Source organism: Eubalaena glacialis, chromosome 12, assembly GCF_028564815.1.
Source record: "Eubalaena glacialis isolate mEubGla1 chromosome 12, mEubGla1.1.hap2.+ XY, whole genome shotgun sequence".
Classification (NCBI taxonomy): domain Eukaryota; kingdom Metazoa; phylum Chordata; class Mammalia; order Artiodactyla; family Balaenidae; genus Eubalaena; species Eubalaena glacialis.
The window spans coordinates 105051070-105071253 of record NC_083727.1 but is presented as its reverse complement, the minus strand read 5'-3'; the positions used below and the strand labels follow the sequence as shown (position 1 = coordinate 105071253).

At 37.0% G+C, this 20184-nt stretch overlaps 1 protein-coding gene across 1 annotated transcript in view; it reads left to right on the top strand.

The window, feature by feature from the left end:
- The window catches only part of ME1 (malic enzyme 1), a 192134-nt gene that overhangs the window by 138852 nt on the left and 33098 nt on the right, over positions 1 to 20184 (top strand). The window contains exons 7-9 of the mRNA XM_061207103.1: positions 3730 to 3839; positions 16218 to 16315; positions 18073 to 18186. Of these exons, the coding sequence (XP_061063086.1) occupies positions 3730 to 3839; positions 16218 to 16315; positions 18073 to 18186 (322 nt within the window). The remainder of the gene's footprint in view (positions 1 to 3729; positions 3840 to 16217; positions 16316 to 18072; positions 18187 to 20184) is intronic.

The following is a 20184-nucleotide window of genomic DNA, read 5'->3' as shown; positions in this document are numbered from 1 at the left end:
TTGATAGAAAAGAAAAGAGGAAAGTATACAGGAAAGAATTTTAAAATGCTGATGGAAAAAATAGCAGTTTCATAGGAATTTGTTTTCTTAGGTAACTGTAGAAAATATTTTCAAAGGAGGGGCAAATAAATATGAATAAAAATTATAAGAATAACTGTGGTTTACATGATTTAAATTCCTGTTTGTATTTGGGAATTCAGCCAAAAGAGAAAAATGTGTTAACGTCTTATAGTACTAAATGAGTTTTTTGAAAAATCTTGGTTTGACTAGGCTAACCTTTTTACCTCTGTTAATAGAAACTATTGATATTGAAAACTTCTCTAACCTACTTAGTGCCAACTCTTTAAAAAGTAACATGAAACGAACTTGATTTTGTTTCTTGCTAAATAATAGAGAAATTCTAGAATAAAAGTCATGTCTATTTAAATAATAGAAAGATTATACTTTTTTTTGAACTAGTATGAAAAATGCAAAACACTAGAACTTCTGCAATTTGGGCAAATAAAGGGAAATACCTACTCTGATGCAACTCATTCAAAGCAACTGATAGTCATAGTACTCGGCAGTACAGATTATTAAACGACCAATTATTCTTATTGAATGAAATAAATTTTTGCTTACATATTATATTCACTTGATCTTCTCTCTACTGAAGTAGTACTATCTGAAAGAGTTTTAAGTCTCTCAGGAACCTTTTGATCTAGTTGATGAGACATCTACATGCTAGTAGTTTTAGACCCCTCGTAAGTGGTATAGAAAATATTTGCCGATTCAAGAGTGACGGTGATTTGCAATGGCAGTGCATTAATAAAGACATGGGAAGGAGACAGACATGGCGTGTTTGAGAGAGGAGAGAAGTGGTTCAGTGGGGAAGGGACTTACCTTGGAATATAGGGAGAGATAAGGCAATTGAAAAGATAACATGTGATTATAGATCCTTGAGTTTAAGGAATTTAAGCGTCATCATCAGAGCAATCCACTCTGTGAATTTTGAGCAAGGGAGTAGCTGGCAGAAGTTGTTGTTTACAAAACTTTGGTGGCTCTATGTCGTATGTTTGAGGGAGTAGTCCTAGCAGGAGCAAGACTGATTTCTTTGGCTGTGATAATATTTAAATAGTAGAAATGATAGAAAATGGTAATTAACTGAATATGATGGGTTAAAAAGGAAATAGTAAAATAATAGCTTCAGTCTTTTGGTCTCTGAGACATGGAAATGTATGCTTCCATCATAGAAAAAAAATTGTTGAAGTTGAGAGTCAAGAGCCTACTTGACTTTGGAAATGTTCTGTGAAGATGATTGAGTTTCAATAAGCAATTTAGGTTGGAAATACAGAATAGATAATCTATAAGAAGGTGTTGGTTTAAGTCTTGAGGAGACAGACTTCACCATGAAGAGGTAGGACCATCATAAATGTTAAACAACCAAACCTATGCTTAGCAGCTTTCTATTAACTGTTGGTTTGCAACAAAACGTAGCCCCTAAAGACTAGTCAGTCTTTTCACTAGTTTATGATTCTGATTAAATTTTACAAAACTTTTCTGTTATAGAGCTCCTTATCTTTAGTTTTAGAACTCAAAGTTGTTCAAAGGTATATACTTAAAGGTATATATAATAACCTACAGGATAACAGAAAGGAATCAATCATAAACTTAAAGCTTAGCTTAAACGTCAGGCTCTACCACATCATCAGGCAGACTTGAGTGCAGATCTCCCCTCCCCAGCTTACCTGGTGCCCAAGGCTATCCTCATCTATAAAATTGTACCCTGAGATTAAATGAGAAAATATCTGGAAATTACATTCATCCAACAAATATTTGCTGAGCACTTATAGGTATTATGGAAATGTAATGAGTTTAATTTTGGACTTTTCAACTTGAGGTACATTCAGATGAAATTATCCAGCTGGTCATGAGATTTACAAGTCTGGAGTTCACAGGAGTAGAGTAGAAACATACCTTTGGGAGTCACTGTATATAATTGGTGATTAAAACTATGAGTGGGATTGAGATTCTGTCAGGACGGACGGATGCGCACACATGCGCGCACACACGCACACACACACCATGTAGTAGACCAAGGACAGAGTCATGGGAAACACCAACGTTTAAGTGCTAAGAACTCCCTAAGGGAGAAAGAAGAAGAAATGATCAGTAGTTTAGGAGAAGGCACAGAAAAGCGTGATATCACAGAAGCCTAGAGAATAGAGTTTCAAGGAAAAAAGATAAACAGAATTAGTGGCAATGCAGCAAAGAGCTCTGGTAAATTAGGGATGGGAAACAGTGTTTCTTGGATTTTTAGTTCGGAAACATTCTAATTTTAGAGCAGCAATTTTAGCAGAGTCGTGAGGACAGAAAGTAAATGACAGGGGATGGAGAAATAATGTAAACTGTGAACTAATATTTCATATACATTAAATGGAAAGGATAGGAAAAACATGGGGTTGAGAAAGAACTTTTTCCCTCTAATGAGAAGCTCCAAGTCAGTTATCAAAAAAAAAGGAAGGAACTTGTCCAGAAGAAGGAGTTGTAAATAGGAGAGAGGGAGCTAATTAAGAAGGAAGTGGTGGGAACGTGGGCAGCAGCGGTGAGTTACCTTAAACAGGAAGAGGAACACCTTGTTGACTGATGCCTGCAGGGTAGCGTTAAAGATAGAGATGGGGGATGCGGTGGGAGGAGAATAGTTGAAGGAGATCACACATTATGCCCTCACTATGCCAGGAAGTAGGAGACAGGTGAAGAGGTCAAGATTTAAAAGGATTGGCGAAGATTAGTAATAGCCTTTGGGTGCAATAGCAGTGGAAGCTGACCAAGGACAAAGAAAAGGAATCATAAATATGGCAGCAGTGGGAGGCTAGCCGAGGTTGGAGACCATACATCTCTAAATCACCTAGCAAGGATGGCCATGGCTATAAGGCTTTCTCTGGTAACTCTCAGATACTTGGGGTATCAATGGTGTTAATTTCCCTTGTCTTGGATGTACAGGCCATAGATGATCATAAGAATAAAGGGTCAAACCAGTAAGTTAATTTCAGGAATAAAAATCTGTGCTGTATACTTCAAAGCTCAAAGCTTTTCAGTGTTTGATCATGGCTATAGAACAAACACCAGAATCCTAGGCTAGAATTTTTAAGGTTTCCGACATAAAATTCTGACCTTGTCTTTCACTACACCCTTACATGTACCAAACACAACATTTTGGCCAAATGGGGCTTCTTGCTGTTTTTTGAATGATTTTTTTTCTCTCCTAACTTTCACTTCAGTTACTTTGCTTCTGCTGTTTACTCAGCTTGTAGAACCTTACATCTCTACTTTTGAAATCATGACGTGATTAAAACTCAGTTCATTTGTTACCTGGTTTGTAACCCCAGTCAGGAGTGATATCTGTCTTCTCAACATCTGTTATCCCTTGTTTGTACCACTTTTATATTACTTTTCATGCACTTTTCATTTATTTCAAAATAAGTTCCACTAACTTTTAAATTGCTTGACTGCAGGGTACCATATTTTTGTCATCTTTGTAGTATTTCACAGTGCCAGTGCAATGCTTTTTTCTGTAGTAAGCATGTAGTAAATATTTGCTGAACAGACGTATTATATATTTATACTAAGTAGCAAGATAGGACCTTTAAAAGAAAATAATGTTTTGCCTTTTTTATAGTCTACTTTTCAAGGTTTATTTTTAAATGTTATTTCATTAACCTCTTCTAATGTGAATATTTTGTCCCATAGGTATGGCATGAATTGCCTTATTCAGTTTGAAGATTTTGCCAATATAAATGCATTTCGGCTCCTGAAAAAGTATCAAAACCAGTATTGCACATTCAATGATGATATTCAAGGTAATCAGATTTTCACTGCATGTGGAACAAGAACAACATGTCCTGATATTAGTTTCTAATTTTATAATGATTCAAATTCAGTAAATTTGCACTAGATACCGATTAAATGCCAGGGATTATGCTTGATGATTTCACACATTATTTCTCATTTAATTTTACGTATTTGAGAAAAGTACTCTGTGACTTTAGAATGTACCATATTATGCATGAGCTAACGAACAGGTGCCCTAAAATCTGATAAAATCCCCAGTGATTATGGCTAAACAAAGAATAAAATGTATGAAAATATATTATTCATTGTTTAAAATGAAGACTGTATATTTTTCTCTCTTCAGCCTTCATCTCAGTCAGTTTTCTAAGCTTTCTAAGCTTAGAAATCAGTCACAGTTTCTAAGCTTTACCCCAGCAGAAGCTGCCTTTCTATACAGTATGTACCGCATTTTCCTGTTTGTCTTTGATTGATTGTAGATGCTTGGCTACCTGCTTTTGTCTAAGTTACTTGTTTTGTTTCTCACTAAGCCCTTTTTTGCAACTCTCTCTAGATCCACCCCGCCACCAACCCACCTCCCCACATCCGAAACCTTCCAATGAGAATCTTAATCTTCCTGTTTCATGAAGGGCAGGTAGAATAAAAGCGCAGGCAGAGATCCAAAGGAGGAAGGCCATAGTAAGTTCTGGCAACCTGAAAGAAGATCACAAATGGCTTCCATTTCACTAATCACAGTGAACATTTTTCAGTGTTGACCTTCCTTGGATTCTCAGCAGCATTTAACATTGTTGACCCCACTGTCTTCCTTGAAATACTCTCTTCCGTTAACTTCCGTGTCACATGCCCCTGCAGACTTGCTTCCTACCTCTTTGAATTTTCACCCTTTTTTTTTTCCAGGTTCATCCTTCTCTGACTAGCTATTAAATGCCAGAACACTGCAACACTCAGTCCCAGGTCCTTTTCTCTTTGTTCTATTATATCTTAGGTATATACTGCAAGGCCACCCATCCCACTAGCAGATTTATATCTTTAGCCCAGACTTCTTTGAATTTCGGGTCCATATACCCATCTGGTTATTTAAAATTTCCCCTGGGATGTCTCAAAGTTATCTCATACTCAACCTCCCCACCATCAAACTCTTATTTCCCCACCAACCTCAACCTTCTTCGTGTGTTCTCCTTCTTCGTGAATTCCTGATGTCTCTCTCTTCTTCATCTCTCCCTGCCAAATACACTCCATCACTCATCCTCCTGATTTTCTGTTGTAAAAGTCTGTCTCTTCCACAGATTCCTCTCCATTAACCTAAGGTAAGTTACCATCATCTCTCCTAAATAATGGGCATTTTCTAAGAAATCTATCCACATTTACTGTTGCTTCCCTTTCTTATGTGTTCTCTCCATAGTATGACTACAGTTTGCCAGATGTAGACCTAGGGGCTGAGAATTTTGTGACAAGCCAAAGTTTTCTTTTTGCCATAGATATCTAGTCATATCATCCGTTCCATAAAATACTTTAATGGTTTTCCATTGCACTTAAGATGAAAGATGAAAGTCATAAATATGGTCCAAAATGCATGGTCTGATCCCTACCTGTCTCTCCAACCTCATTTTTTTTTGCCATTCTAGCCATCACCATCTTTTTTCAGGTCCAAACATAAGCCAGACTTCTTCCTGTCACAGGGTCTATTCAAATGCTGATCCATCCTCCTACAATACTCTTCCCTCCCCTCTTCAAATCTCTTCTCAATCATGACATTCCTCAGGAAAATCTTCAGGATCCTTGTGCTAAGTCAAATCCACCTATCATAGGCTTGCATAGCCCTACTTATTTTTCCCTTGTTGAACTTATCACAGAAACAGTTCTATATATTTATGTAATTAAAAAAATTAATATCTCCCTCCCCACTAAACTTTAAGCTCTGTGAAGGACAAGAATATGTCTGTTTTGTTCATCACCTTGTCATTAATACAGTGCCCAGCCCACAGAAGGTACTTAATGTTAATGGAATGAATGACTGTAACACATCCAAAGCAGGAGTTAGCAAACTACCGCCTATGGGCCAAACCCAGCCCACTGTCTGTTTTTGTAAAGTTTTCTTGCCACACAGCCATGCCCATTTGTTTATGTATTATTTATGATTGCTTTTGTAAGTCTGGGGCAGACATCATGTGACCGCAAACCCTAAAATACTTACTATCTGGCCATGTACAGAAAGAGTTGGCCAACCTCTGGTCTAAAAAGAGTTGGTGAGAGTCGAACTAAGGAATTAGGTTGGCTAAGGTAGGTGTGCATTTTGGAGAGATCCCTTTCATTGTTTTCAGTGTAGAGACTAGATTCATTGGGAGCAAACTTAAAGGCTGTTGCTGTAGTCCAAGTGCATGATGATGGTGCCTGGTTCTGGGAAAATGCCAGTCAAGACTAAGAAATAGACAGATGATTAGTTGTTGATGATGAGGGTGAGGAAATAGCCAAGGATAGAGCCTAGGTGTTTGCCTTGAAGAACTGGTAGAATGGGAAGGCAGTAACTGAGAATGAGAAAATGAGAGACATTACAACATATAGATGTTAAGAACTCTGGGGTCAGACTGACTTGCTTTGCTCCTTCTTCATTAGCTGTGGACTTTGATCAATTGACTTCACCTCTCTGAGTTTTAATTTCTCATCTATGGCGGGAAGTTATATAATAGCTTCTATTTTTTTCTAAGAAAAAAATAAGCTTCTATTTCTTAGAAATGAGAGGATTAGAAGTTTGATGAGGGTAAAGGGAATTTGAAAGAACTGCTGTAGAGGACTAGAGAGGACTAGAGAGCCATCTGGCCATGAAACACAAAAGGTGGTGGGTGCTGAGGGTCCATTGAAGTTGAAAACCACAAACATACCATGACCCCAGGCTGAGCAGCTTAAGTGCAAGAGCTTAGGAGTAGGCAAGGCCAGGATGGTCAGTTGGGTCTATCTATGCTGGGTATTTTACTGTATTTGTGCAGAGAAAGGACAACGGGATAAGAGTTAAGGTTAAAGTATGACCATAACACTAAGTTGGATAGAGATGGAAGTGAAGATATAAGGATGGGTAGATAGGGCCAAAGGGCTAGATTCCCATGAAGTTAAACAATAGGTATAATGGGGATAATTGAGTAAAGAACTGGAAAGGTAGGAGATTGCGACCATGATGAGTGAGGTATTCCAATGTAGTTCTTCCAAGAAGGATTAGTTCTGAGAGATGAACCAAGATGAAACTTAGGAGGAATGTAGCCAAAGTGGAGTAAGATGAATGCCATTGGAAATGAGGTGGTCAAAGAAAAGTTTAAATGTAAAATAATAATATTTCTCTCGTAGAGTTTATATTGTGGACAAAATAGTTATTTGTGAAAATACTCTATCAACTGAAATATACTTTATAATTTTTAAAATTGACTATGCTTAAGTTCTTTAGTATAACATAGCTATGTAAATATAGTGTATTTAAAGATAATGAGTCTCTTTTTACATTTTGAGGCACACTAATGTAATTGGTCTACTCTTTTCCTAAAATCCTTTGTGATGTTAATTACATTATTACTTTATTGCCATCTTCATGACAAAGATCCTTACGTTATTTCAACTTCATTTTCTTCTTTTTGTATTCATTTTTTTGAGTGTTTATTTATAAGAAGTGAATATGTGGAGGATTTCAGAAAGGAAATGAAGACAGTCTAATTTTAATGTGCTATAACCCTAACTTGAAGATATAATATATAATGATAGAGTGCCTTTGATGCTACAGACATAGGCTTTGTAGATCAGTGTCTATAAGTCACTTATCAGTTCATTTTGTAGTAGCCTCTAAAGTAGCCACCAGTTAACTGTTGAACAAAACTGTCCTGTCCTTTCTTTAATATTCTATATCTTTTGATTTTGTGGGTCTCACAGAAATGTCTGTATAGACGTTAAAGACCGGTATTGCATAATTTTGAATCATTTTACAGAATAAATAGGTATCAGATTTCAGTTTAGGAAAAAGAATGCTAAATCCAAATCATCAAACAAAATGAGCAATTAGGAATTAGGGTCAGCATTTCTGTCAACTGTGGCCAGGAATTTAGGGGTCAAGGCTTGGGCTGCATCAGAATTAAAGTCAGGAGCACAGGAAATCTGAGGCATATGCCAGGCCAAGCCAAGAGCACTGCATGTGGAGCTGCCCTGAGAATCCACAGCAGAACATTTCCCCCAGCAGATCACCCCTATGGAGCATTAAATAACTAGTTTTCACCTCAACTAATCTGCCTAAAATATAATCTGCACACACACAGTCTACATATTTCCACATTTTAGCGTCCTACTGCCTTAGCCAACAGAAAGTTAACGTTTGAGAAAAACGAGTCTAATCTCTGACTAGACAAAACTTTTGGCAAGTTATTGGAGTTCTGACTAGAAATGACCAAACTATTTTGTGCTTTCTCCATACCAAAATAGTGTCCTCAGTGACACATCTTCCCCATATGTTTCTATTTTACCTTTTTAACCTTATGTTTTTACTATTTTGCCCACAGATGTCATACTTTCCTCACTGTGGGCATAGAAATTGCATTCTAGTGCCAACAAAAATAATTCCGTAACTATTACAGCCTTACCATGTAAATAAATGCTTTTACACTGGACCTTTGGGGGAACTTTTTTCTTTTCTTTTTTTAACAGATGTGTTATTTAAATTTATTAGCATTTTATGAAAAGTATTTGATTTTTAAAAATACTTAAATTTTACTATATTAATGATCTAAAATAATCTTAAATGATAGAGATTTGGGTTCAAAATTTATTTAGACCTTAATGCATTCTAATTATAAATTATTGCTAACTAGAAAAAGTGTGTAAATTAGCTATTAAGAAATGGAAATGACGGGACTTCCCTGGCGGTCCAGTGGTTAAGACTTCACCTTCCAATGCAGGGGGTGCGGGTTCGATCCCACATGCCTCGCGACCAAAAACCCAAAACATAAAACAGAAGCAATATTGTAACAAATGCAATAAAGACTTTAAAAATGGTCCACATCAAAAAAAAAAATCTTTAAAAAAAAAAGAAAAGGAAAAAGAAATGGAGATTTAATAATATAATCTGGAGACCATCAGAATTCAACAAATTCAGATCAAAAGAATAAGGTCTCATCCTTTGGTCATTTAAAATCAGCTGCAAAAAGAGATTTTTCTTCCCATAATACCCTCTCTGGAATAGCTATTCTCTAACTTGACATTCTAAGTATTTTACATAGAAATTTTTGCCATAATGAACTAGCTTGTTAGGACTTTTAAAAATAAGGTAAATGTAGCCTAATCTTATACCAAATGCTTTGATAATTGAAAAGATCAAAATCAGACATGGTAGAACAGACATTTCACAAATGAAGTAATACCATTGGCCTGAAAACATGTTTTAAAGTTTAACCACACCAAGTTTTAAAAAGCATATTAAACAGCAGATGACAAACTCATTTTCTGTATCAAGCTGGCAAAGATTTTTATTGTAATCCCAACTGTTAATGATGCTTTAAGAAAATGAACACTCTTGTACATTGATGTTGGGAATATAAATTGGTACAACTCTTGGGGTGGCAATACGTGTCACAAATCTTAATATTATGCAGATCTTTGATCCAAGAATTCTGTTTTTAGAAATTTATCCTCTGCAGACGAATGTGTGCAAAACAAATATACAAGGATATTTAGCTAATTAGTTTAAATATTTATTTTCAAAATGAGATGTAATTGACATATAACACTGTATTAATTTTAGGTGTACAACTTAATGGTTTGATACATGTATGTATTGCTAAATGATCACCACAGTAAGTTTAGTTAACATCCATCACCACACATGGTTACAAATTCATTTTTTCTTGTGATAAGAACTTTGAAGATCTACTCTTGTGCCAACTTTCAATGTACAATATAGTATTATTAACTTAGTCACCATGCTGTACATTACATCCCCAGAACTTATTTATCTTCTAACTGGAAGTCTGTGCCTTTTGACTCCCTGTACCCATTTTGTACAACTGCCACCAGTCTGTTCCCTGTATCTATGTGTTTGTTTTTTGTTTTAGATTCCACATATAAGGGAGATACAGTATTTGTCTTTCTCTGTCTGACTTGTTTCACTTAGCATAATGCCCTCAAGGTTCATCCCTGTTGTCACAAAAGATAGAATTTCTTTCCTTTTAGTGGTTGAATAATATTCATATATATATATCTACTTCACATTTTCTTTACCCATTCATTTGTCATTGGACACTTGGGTTGTTTCCACATCTTGGCAATTGTAAATAATGCTGCAGTGAACATAGGGGTGCATGTATCTTTTCAAGACGATGATTTCGTTTCCTGCAGAGAAATACCCAGAAGTGGAATTGCTGGGTCATATAGTAATTCTAGTTTTAATTTTTTGAGGAACCTCCATACTGTTTTCCACAGAGGCTGCACCAATTTACATTCCCACCAACAGTGCACCAGGGTTCTTTTTTTTCTACATCCTTGACAACATGTGTTATTTTTTGTCTTTTTTTTTTTAATACCAGAAATTAAGTGTATTCAGGAAGAACAGAGGAATTGCAATTTGGGAAATGCATCCTGTAGCAAATTACAGGAGGGTCCCTTGTCTTTTTGATAATAGCCATCCAAACAGGTGTGAGGTAATAGCCCATGCTGGTTTTGAATGGCATTTCCCTGATGATTAGTGAGGTGGAGCACCGTTTCATGGACCTGTTGCCCATTCGTATGTCTTCTCTGGAAAAATGTCTATTCAGATAAAGGTATTTATTGTGATGTTATGTTTAATGGCAAAAATCAGAAAGCCTCTAAATACCCAAAGATACAGGTTTGGTTAAATAAATTATCACAGGTTCATCCTATAGGATATTATAACTATATAAAATAATATTTTAAAATATTATTATTGATATGGTAAGATAGTCACAAAATATTTTTAAGTGATAAAAATATGTTAAATAAGTATGTTAAAATAATAAGCATGGCATGAGATTTTTAAAAATTAATTTCTATTGGAGTATAGTTGATTTACAATGTTGTGTTGGTTTCAGATGTACAGCAAAATGCATCAGTTATACATATACATATATCCACTCTTTTTTAGATTCTATTCCCATGAAATATTTTTCTATAAATTAAAATTTTCTTGAATTTGCATATATCAGGTAGAGAAAGAACTTGTAAAAATGCACGTCAGAATGTTGAAAATTACAGTACCTAGACAGTGGGATTATAGGTGACATTTATTATTATATTATTTATTATTCCTGCCAGTATCAACTTTCTGCCAGTATTCTTCAAGCCAAGTAGGGAAAGAGTAAACTTTCATTTAATCTTCTTATTTTGAGTATGGTACCCTTGCACCATTATCGCTGGAACCTTACAATTATGTCTGGTGCCTTACAGTCCGGAGACCCTCTTTAGAAACTAAACCTCTAGTTTCTTTCTAAACCTCCAGGGTGTGAGAGAGTCGACTATGTGCCGACAGGAGAGGGAAATGGATCTGGGTTCAAACAACTTCTTAACAGATTTTTGAGCAGCTTCCTGTGTGTAGCCTCTCTTTTATCCCCACTTCCAGAGGTACTTGGTGCCTCCTACACTCGGGCCTTTTGAGAGTTTTGCTGTGTCAGTCCCACTGCTTCTTAGTATCCCCCATGGCTGGCCGTGAATTCAGCTTGCTCAAGGCTACTAAGGCAGTTGCCATTTGCCCATCTGCCTTCCCGCTTCTAAAATTGTCTTGCTATCCTCTTCTGCTGGTCTCTTTGATTTTTTTAAGATCTTCTTTCTGTTGTTTTAGTAGAGTTTGTTGCGGGAAAGGAAAAGTAAATTATATGTTCAGCCCTGATTTTTCACAGTCATCCCTGCCTCGCTGTCTCTGCACTTGCTCTTCCTGCACAGCGTATTCTCCTGCCTGAGGTCCTGGACCTCTCAGATTCATCCCTCAGGACTGGGGTAGGTGCCCTGGACCTCTCAGATTCACCCCTCAGGACTGGGGTAGGTACCCTGGACCTCTCACATTCACCCCTCAGGACTGGGGCAGGTACCCTGGACCTCTCAGATTCACCCCTCAGGACTGGGGTAGGTGCCCTGGACCTCTCAGATTCACCCCTCAGGACTGGGGTAGGTACCCTGGACCTCTCAGATTCATCCCTCAGGACTGGGGCAGGTACCCTGGACCTCTCAGATTCACCCCTCAGGACTGGGGTAGGTGCCCTGGACCTCTCAGATTCATCCCTCAGGACTGGGGTAGGTGCCCTGGACCTCTCAGATTCACCCCTCAGGACTGGGGTAGGTACCCTGGACCTCTCACATTCACCCCTCAGGACTGGGGCAGGTACCCTGGACCTCTCAGATTCACCCCTCAGGACTGGGGTAGGTGCCCTGGACCTCTCAGATTCACCCCTCAGGACTGGGGTAGGTACCCTGGACCTCTCAGATTCATCCCTCAGGACTGGGGCAGGTACCCTGGACCTCTCAGATTCACCCCTCAGGACTGGGGTAGGTACCCTGGACCTCTCACATTCACCCCTCAGGACTGGGGTAGGTACCCTGGACCTCTCACATTCACGCCTCAGGACCGGGGCAGGTACCCTGGACCTCTCACAGTCACCCCTCAGGACCGGGGCAGGTACCCTGGACCTCTCACAGTCACCCCTCAGGACCGGGGCAGGTACCCTGGACCTCTCACATTCGCCCCTCAGGACCGGGGCAGGTACCCTGGACCTCTCACAGTCACCCCTCAGGACCGGGGCAGGTACCCTGGACCTCTCACAGTCACCCCTCAGGACCGGGGCAGGTACCCTGGACCTCTCACATTCGCCCCTCAGGACCGGGGTAGGTACCCTAAATGCTTAAACACATTTGTTCATCCTCTTCCTGCTTCTAGTTCTTGTACTTCACCTGATCTATTTATTTAGTAAAGCACTGCAATAATTTGATTATACATAAGTCTTCTCTACTGGTTTTATATAGTAAGTCTAATCAGATTTAACAAATGAATTGCATTAGTAGAAGTGATTCTTTGATAAAAGGTAAGACTGATATTTAATAACCACAGCAAAGGGACAGCGTAACTGGTGACTTAATGTTAAAGTTGTAATGTACACAAAGACGAATAGAAGTTTCTACGCTTTTAAGATTGACTCTTTAGTATCTCGCTAACAATGTTAAATATTAAGTACTCTTTAAAAGTGATAGTACAAAGATAAACTTTAACCTATCTTTGATTTCCAAAAAGTTTAGTTTTCAATCTCAAAGCAGAAGTTACTTTGGAACAATTTAATGTGGAGACTCACATTTTTATGTAATATCAACTTGCCACATTTACTCCCTTGATTGCAATGAAATTTAAATCAAGGCAGTATCAGGTGGTAGGACCAGGTTATGTAGAAGAATCATGTTCAAGTTCACCTTTTGGTAGTGCTAAATATTTCTAATTTTGTTAATTAATTCTGTAAAGAGAAGTTTAGATGTTTCATTATGTCCTCAGGAAATATTATAAAATATACTTAAAAAATAAATTTATTTATTTTATTTATTTATTTTTGGCAGCGTTGGGTCTTCGTTGCTGTGCGCAGGTTTTCTCTAGTTGCGGCGAGCGGGGGCTTCTCTTGTTGTGGAGCACGGGCTCTAGGCGCGCGGGCTTCAGTAGTTGTGGCACGCGGGCTCTAGAGTGCAAGCTCAGTAGTTGTGGCACACAGGCTTAGTTGTTCCGCAGCATGTGGGATCTTCCCGGACCAGGGCTCGAACCTGTGTCCCTGCGTTGGCAGGTGGATTCTTAACCACTGCACCACCAGGGAATCCCCATAAAATATACTTTTAAATATAAGGCTCTGATATCCAGTGTAGATAGAGACTTATTTTGCCATATTTGGGGTAACATGTCTGAACTTAAAACATTTTGAGTTTTAGTGCAGAATGATGTAGCATAACCATATAAAAATGTCACACATTATAGCTAGTATCTTTTGGAATATTTTATTCTGTCTATCCTTAAATGCCCAATTCTATTTAAAAATCAAAACAATAGTACAAACACAGTGATTGTTGATGATATTTCAACTTTGACTCTTCAACTGGTTAAATCTTGGGGTGCTGGTAGAATCTGTAGAGACCCTTAAAGTTACAGAATCTCAGAGTTGGAAGGGAGCTTAGAGTCCCTTAAATCCAAACTTCTGGCCAATGTAGAGACAGCTTGAGATGCTATTTGTGAATAAGTGTTCATCTAGTGGCTGGATAGCTGTACCTCTCTAATTAAAATTCTCTTTTCATCTGTTTAGCAACTCTAGTCAATCTATCTTGATGTATGAGGCAAATACCATTCTAAACCTGCCATGGTATCTTTCTTACGTAGATCAGCCTTATTTTTACACAGGCTTTCATCGTAAATAATATATAGAAGAGTGGCCTTTGTGTGATGTGTGACTTACTGCAATTCATAATGTGTTGCATGGTGGCTCAAAATTGCAAGCATTTTATATTTGTGTTCCTAAATAAAAAACATGCAAGAGACACACAGCTCTTCAATAATTAATCATTTATTGTGATCTTATTTGTGACTACCAAATTCTATAAGAAAGAAGCAAACAACCAAAAGATTCAAAAGAACAAATCTACTGATGGTGAAATGTTTAATGCATCTTTGGTACTTGGCATACATAACACTTCATCATTGTGTCACTCTTCAAACCTATTCTAATCTATGTTTTTTGGTTTATTTTTATTTTTTTTAACTAAATGAGGGTGTTTAAAGTTTCACTAGGCTTTACTACCCAGCTGAGTGATCTAGGAATCATAGGTAGAATGTTACTTTAGAGGAGTAAATTGTAGATACAACAGGGAGGTACTGCAGGAAGCTTCAGAGTTATATTTCAGATGTGAACCATGAAGAAATTGAGCCATGTAATTATGTTCAAAGCAAAAGAACCACTCTGTGATCTGTGAAAGCTTATATGGGAAAGTAATAAAATTAGAACTGGTGAAGTTTCTGCTACCATGAGGCATGATGAGGAAAGCTCAGTTTTTATCCTAAATAATTTTTACATTAATTTTGTCCAGCATCTTTGGGATTCACCAGTGATTTGTCATAGGTAGGAAGCTGATTAAAGACTGCACCAACATCAGCTTTTCGTTGCTATTAACTGTTAATTTTTCCAGTTGAAAATTAAAACATTTAAATTTTCTAATAGCACTTAGTATTTTTTGATCTCATATAATACAGTGATTTTACAGCTGAGCAAACTGATGGACACAATGATTTCTCTAAATTCACTCAGCTAGTAAACAGGTTGAGCTGGAAATCCACCTAAGAATCCAAACCCCATGTTCTTTTTTGTTTATTTATTTATCTATCTATTTATTTATTTATTTTAAAATTGAAGTATAGTTGATTTACAATGTCGTGTTAACTACTGCTGTACAGAAAAGTGATTCAGTTTGAATATATATACTTTCTTTTTTTAAATATTCTTTTCCATTATGGTTTATCGTAGGATATTGAATGTAGTTCTCTGTGCTGTACAGTAGAACCTTGTTGTTTATCCATTCTATATATAAAAGCTTACATCTGCTAAACCCAACCTCCCACTCCTAATTTATCCCTCCCCCTCCACCTTTCCCCCCTGGGAACCATAAGTTTGTTTTCTACATCTGTGACTCTATTTCTGTTTTGTAAATAAGTTCATTTGTATCATTTTTTTAGATTCCACATATAAGTGATGTCATATGATATTTGTCTTCCAGCATCCATGTTGCTGCAAATGGCATTATTTCATTCTTTTTTGTGGCCGAGTAATATTCCATTGTATATACATATATACCACACCTTCTTTATCCATTCTTCTGTCAATGGACATTTAGATTCTTTCTATGTCTTGGCTATTGTGAATAGTGCTGCTAGGAACATAGGGGTGCATGAATCTTTTTGAATTATAGTTTTTTCTGGATATATGCCCAGGAGTGGGATTGCTGGATCCTATGGTAGCTCTATTTTTAGTTTTCTGAGGAACCTGCATACTGTTTTCCACAGTGGCTGCACCAACTTACATTCCCACCAACAGTGTAGGAGGGTTCCCTCTTCTCCACATCCTCTCCAGCAGGTTCTTAGTCACTGCATCACCAAATTCAGCCACAGAACCTTCTTTTTTGGAAAGTGTTCAACAGTCGTAAGTTGCTATCTTAAAAGACAGATGTCAGTAGCCTGAGAATTTCACGTCAAATGCAAGCGTGGGGTCGGACAACCGCAGGTTCCTTTTCTGCACCAGTTAACCTGTTGTGTGATGATCTCAAGACGTGAGTATCAGTTTGAGGCTTGGGATTCGGGGTACAGCAGCGCCCGTGTGAGGATTGCTCAAAGGTGTTTCTTGTTGCAGGAACGGCATCCGTCGCAGTCGCTGGCATCCTCGCAGCCCTTCGAATAACCAAGAATAAGCTGTCTGATCAAACCGTACTATTCCAAGGAGCTGGAGAGGTACCTGCCTTATGTAGTGCTTACGTTCTCCTACACTAGTGAACATGACATTCATTCTAATTACTCATGAATTTGAAGTTTGAGGTAGTCTCTCAAAGTTTTAGTTTATTGAAACTATAGGTTTTACTGAAAGATTCTTCAAATTAAGTATTGAGGCATATTAATTTTTCACAGGAGACTTTAGAGGCATAGAGATATTTTCACAGTTTTCAATTTGTAAGATTATCAAATGTTGCCGTGGGTTTTTGTTAGGCATATTTAAGGTGCCATGCAGGAACCAAAAAAGTTTCCAATGTGTGACTAATTATATATAGAAACCTTTAAGTATTTAAGCTATTATAGCTGATGCTAACTTTTAGTATCCTCCAGTGTCACATACCAAAATTTTCTTAACTTGACTCACAATTCAATGTGCACATACATAACGATACAGAAGTTTTTTAGAAAAAATATTTTGAATTGGAGATTCATCATGCAGTATAACCATTCACACGCAAAAGAACTAAAACATTTAAAATTGTTGGAAAGAGATGGCAGGAATACAAAATAATGCTGTTTCCTGTTCTCTTTTTCTATGGGTTAATCATTTGAAAGAGGAAAATTAGACTCCAGTTATAATAATTCACCCCCAAAATAGAAATTAAAATGTCAACTTAGTTTGAGCTTCTTGTGAGAAAACTGCCAAAATCTTTTTAGCATTATAGAATGTAATAAATGGGGAAATACTTTGTGGCTATACATATTTTAAGAAGCCTTAAATTTTCAAATTTAATATGATTATGAATAAATGTATTACACTGGAAGAAACTGTGTATACTGTGTTGGGTTTGATTTTACTTGTTCTTAAAATAAAGCAAAATACATGAAGCTAAAACTTACGTGCCAAGATATAAACATGTGAAAGTATTCAGGGTGTAAGTCACAAATTTATTTTCACATCAGAATAAAAAATCAAAGTTAAATGACAGCTCATTAAAATTTGAGGTTTTTTTTATTTCTGTGAATTGTTACATGCTGTACTTAATTTTAGTAAACTTCTTTAAATTTCCGAAGGGTTTTGTTGAATGCCACAGGCCAGTTCTTGGTACTCAGCAGGAGAGAGGTATTCATGGTTGGATGATTCAAAACTGGCCCTTGTTTGTCCCCGAAAAGGTTTTGGAAATTTCACAGATCATCACCAAATTTATCATATACCAAAGGAGTTGATTCCTTTAATCTTGCAAGAAATCTCACCGTACTTTCTTTGTCCAAATTAAGAGAGTAAATAAATGCTGGGGAACACATATTTTAAGTGTTCCATTTTATTGCCTAATTGGTCAAGTTCTCATCCAAATGACCAGGCTTCATTCTTCCAATTCAGTTAGCAGAGCTTGAACTGAACAATAAGCAATGCAGTCTCATAAGCAAGGTTGAGCAGTTCATTATTTTAAATTCAGTATTTTCTTATTAGAGGAAATCTTAATTGTATGAACAGGGTTAAAGACGCTGACAACCAAGGATATCACTGGTTTATCTGTGGCTCAATATAAAGCAGCATAATAGTGATTCTGTTGTAATAAAAAGAGTAAATAATTGTCATTTAGCGGAACCCAAATATGACAAAAATACTTCACTCCCAGTACAAGTGAAGAATATAGCTCTTTCGGTCAATAGATTGAGCCATTTTGTACTTCCTTGTTAACAATGATGAAATGAGGTAAAATGTAACTCTTGATAAGGGATTATGTGGAACAACTTGAAACATTTTTGTTTTTCAGGCTGCCTTAGGGATTGCACACTTGATTGTTATGGCCATGGAGAAAGAAGGTTTACCAAAGGAGAAAGCCATGAAGAAGATATGGTTGGTGGACTCGAAAGGATTAATAGTTAAGGTAAGAATTTGTCATTTTTAACCAGATACAGTAGTTTAATCAATATCCCATTCTGGATGCCCATCTCAAAGACAACTCCTGTTTCCACCTACCTCACCTCCAACACTGTGTTAAAAGAGTAGCCATTGCACACGAATGACCATGTCATACAATAATGCGGATACTCTTCTGAATAAAGAAGAAAACTATGGCTCGGCTATTGTATCCGTCTGTGATGTGAGTAGGCTTTTTACAGCTCCATCGGTTGTCTGCCCACGTGAATTAGTTTAGTTTCCAAGTGAGGTAGTTTGAGACTGATAGGGGTGAAACACTTAGGTCCAGCTCCTTTCACTAAGGGCTGTCTGTCAAATTGCACACTGGCTGGAAAGAAAGAAAGGAAAAAAATGAAACAGCTACTCTTTTACCAGCTACTTTCTCTTAACCAGAGTCTTGAGAGTTTTAATGGTAATTCCTGAGAAGAACTTTAATAAATGGGCTGTTTCAGTGTTAACTTCCTTGAGGTTGTCTCCCAGCTTTAATAGAGACAATAGTATCCACTTTATAGGGTTATTGTGAGAAGCAAATAAGAGTAGGAAGGTGACCATGACACAGTTGTAAGGCATTATTATTACTCCTGCCACTCATGCACATCCCTCACTCTTCCTTAAACTGCTAGAGAAAATATACTTGTAAATCCCCCTTCCACATGAAGGTGAATTTTTTAAAAAACCAGCGATAAGCAGTGTATCCAGGAATTTAATATAGAAACAAATGTGAATGTGTGCTGACTTTCTGGAAAGCTATTTTATGTGTATCCAGAGTCTTTAAAAGTTTATGCTTCTGTTCCAACAGTTTCCATTCTAAGAATCTTTACCATAGAGATAGAGATGTGTACAGTGTTTTATGTGTGAGGGTGTTATCACAGCACTATTTACATTAGTGAAACGTTTCATCATACATTAATTATAATAGTGATATGTTATACTTACCTAAATAAAGGATAATTGTGACATGAATTGGGGAATAGCCCCTGTAATATACAGGCTTAAAGTTATTTTCAAAGAACTATAAATAACATTAAAGGATTCATAATATAATGTTAGGTGAAAACAGGAAAACACTATATTATATGTAACTATTTTGCTTTAAAAATTGAGTTATATATGAAAGAGAAAGAAATGCATCAAATACATATTACTTTAAAACTTATTTTTAGTGCCTTTCTCCATATTCCAAATTCTCCTTAATAATTGTGTTTCTTTAAAAGTAGAAGAATGTTCATTTTTAAAAAGATATAGATCAAGAAATTTTGCTTTAAATGAAGAAAAAGTATATGCATAACTGTTTGTAGAACATGAGTATCTATAAAACCATGAAACAAAACAGAAAGTACCTTTATAACATCTCCTGGGACCAAATAATAATAATTTTATTAATTTTATTAACAATAAATAATAACAGTGTAATTGTTTATGGTATATAAGAAATAAAGTTTTAAGTTTGTTGGCTTAAAAATTCCTATTGCTTTAAAGAATCAGCATAACTATAAAAAATTGTACACTGTGGCCACATGACGTATACTGTCATGAAATAAGAACATTTACTGAGTGAAATCATCTGTGGCTCAGGCATTATACTTGTGGGGACACAGTAAGGCCCTTGATCTCAGGAGGCTCCCAGCCTAGTGGGAAAAACTCAAACAAGCCAAGAGTTACAACTCCACGTGACAATGTTATAGAAATATGTCCTCGGTGCCAGGGGTGCACAGGACATGGTGCTTCCACCGCACTAAAGAGAAGAACAGGGAGGCTGAGGACGGTTCCAAGACAAGGTGTCTCTCCAGCTGAGTTCGAAAGGAAGAGTTGGGAGTTGATCTCGAGTCTCCATAGACATCTTAAACTTCTTATATGCAAAACTGAAATAAGGGAAGTTGAATGGCCAGTTCACTCTGAGATCTTGATTGAAGCTACGGATTGTGTCTTCTACCTCTCTATCTTCAAAGCCCTACTAGTGTCTAGT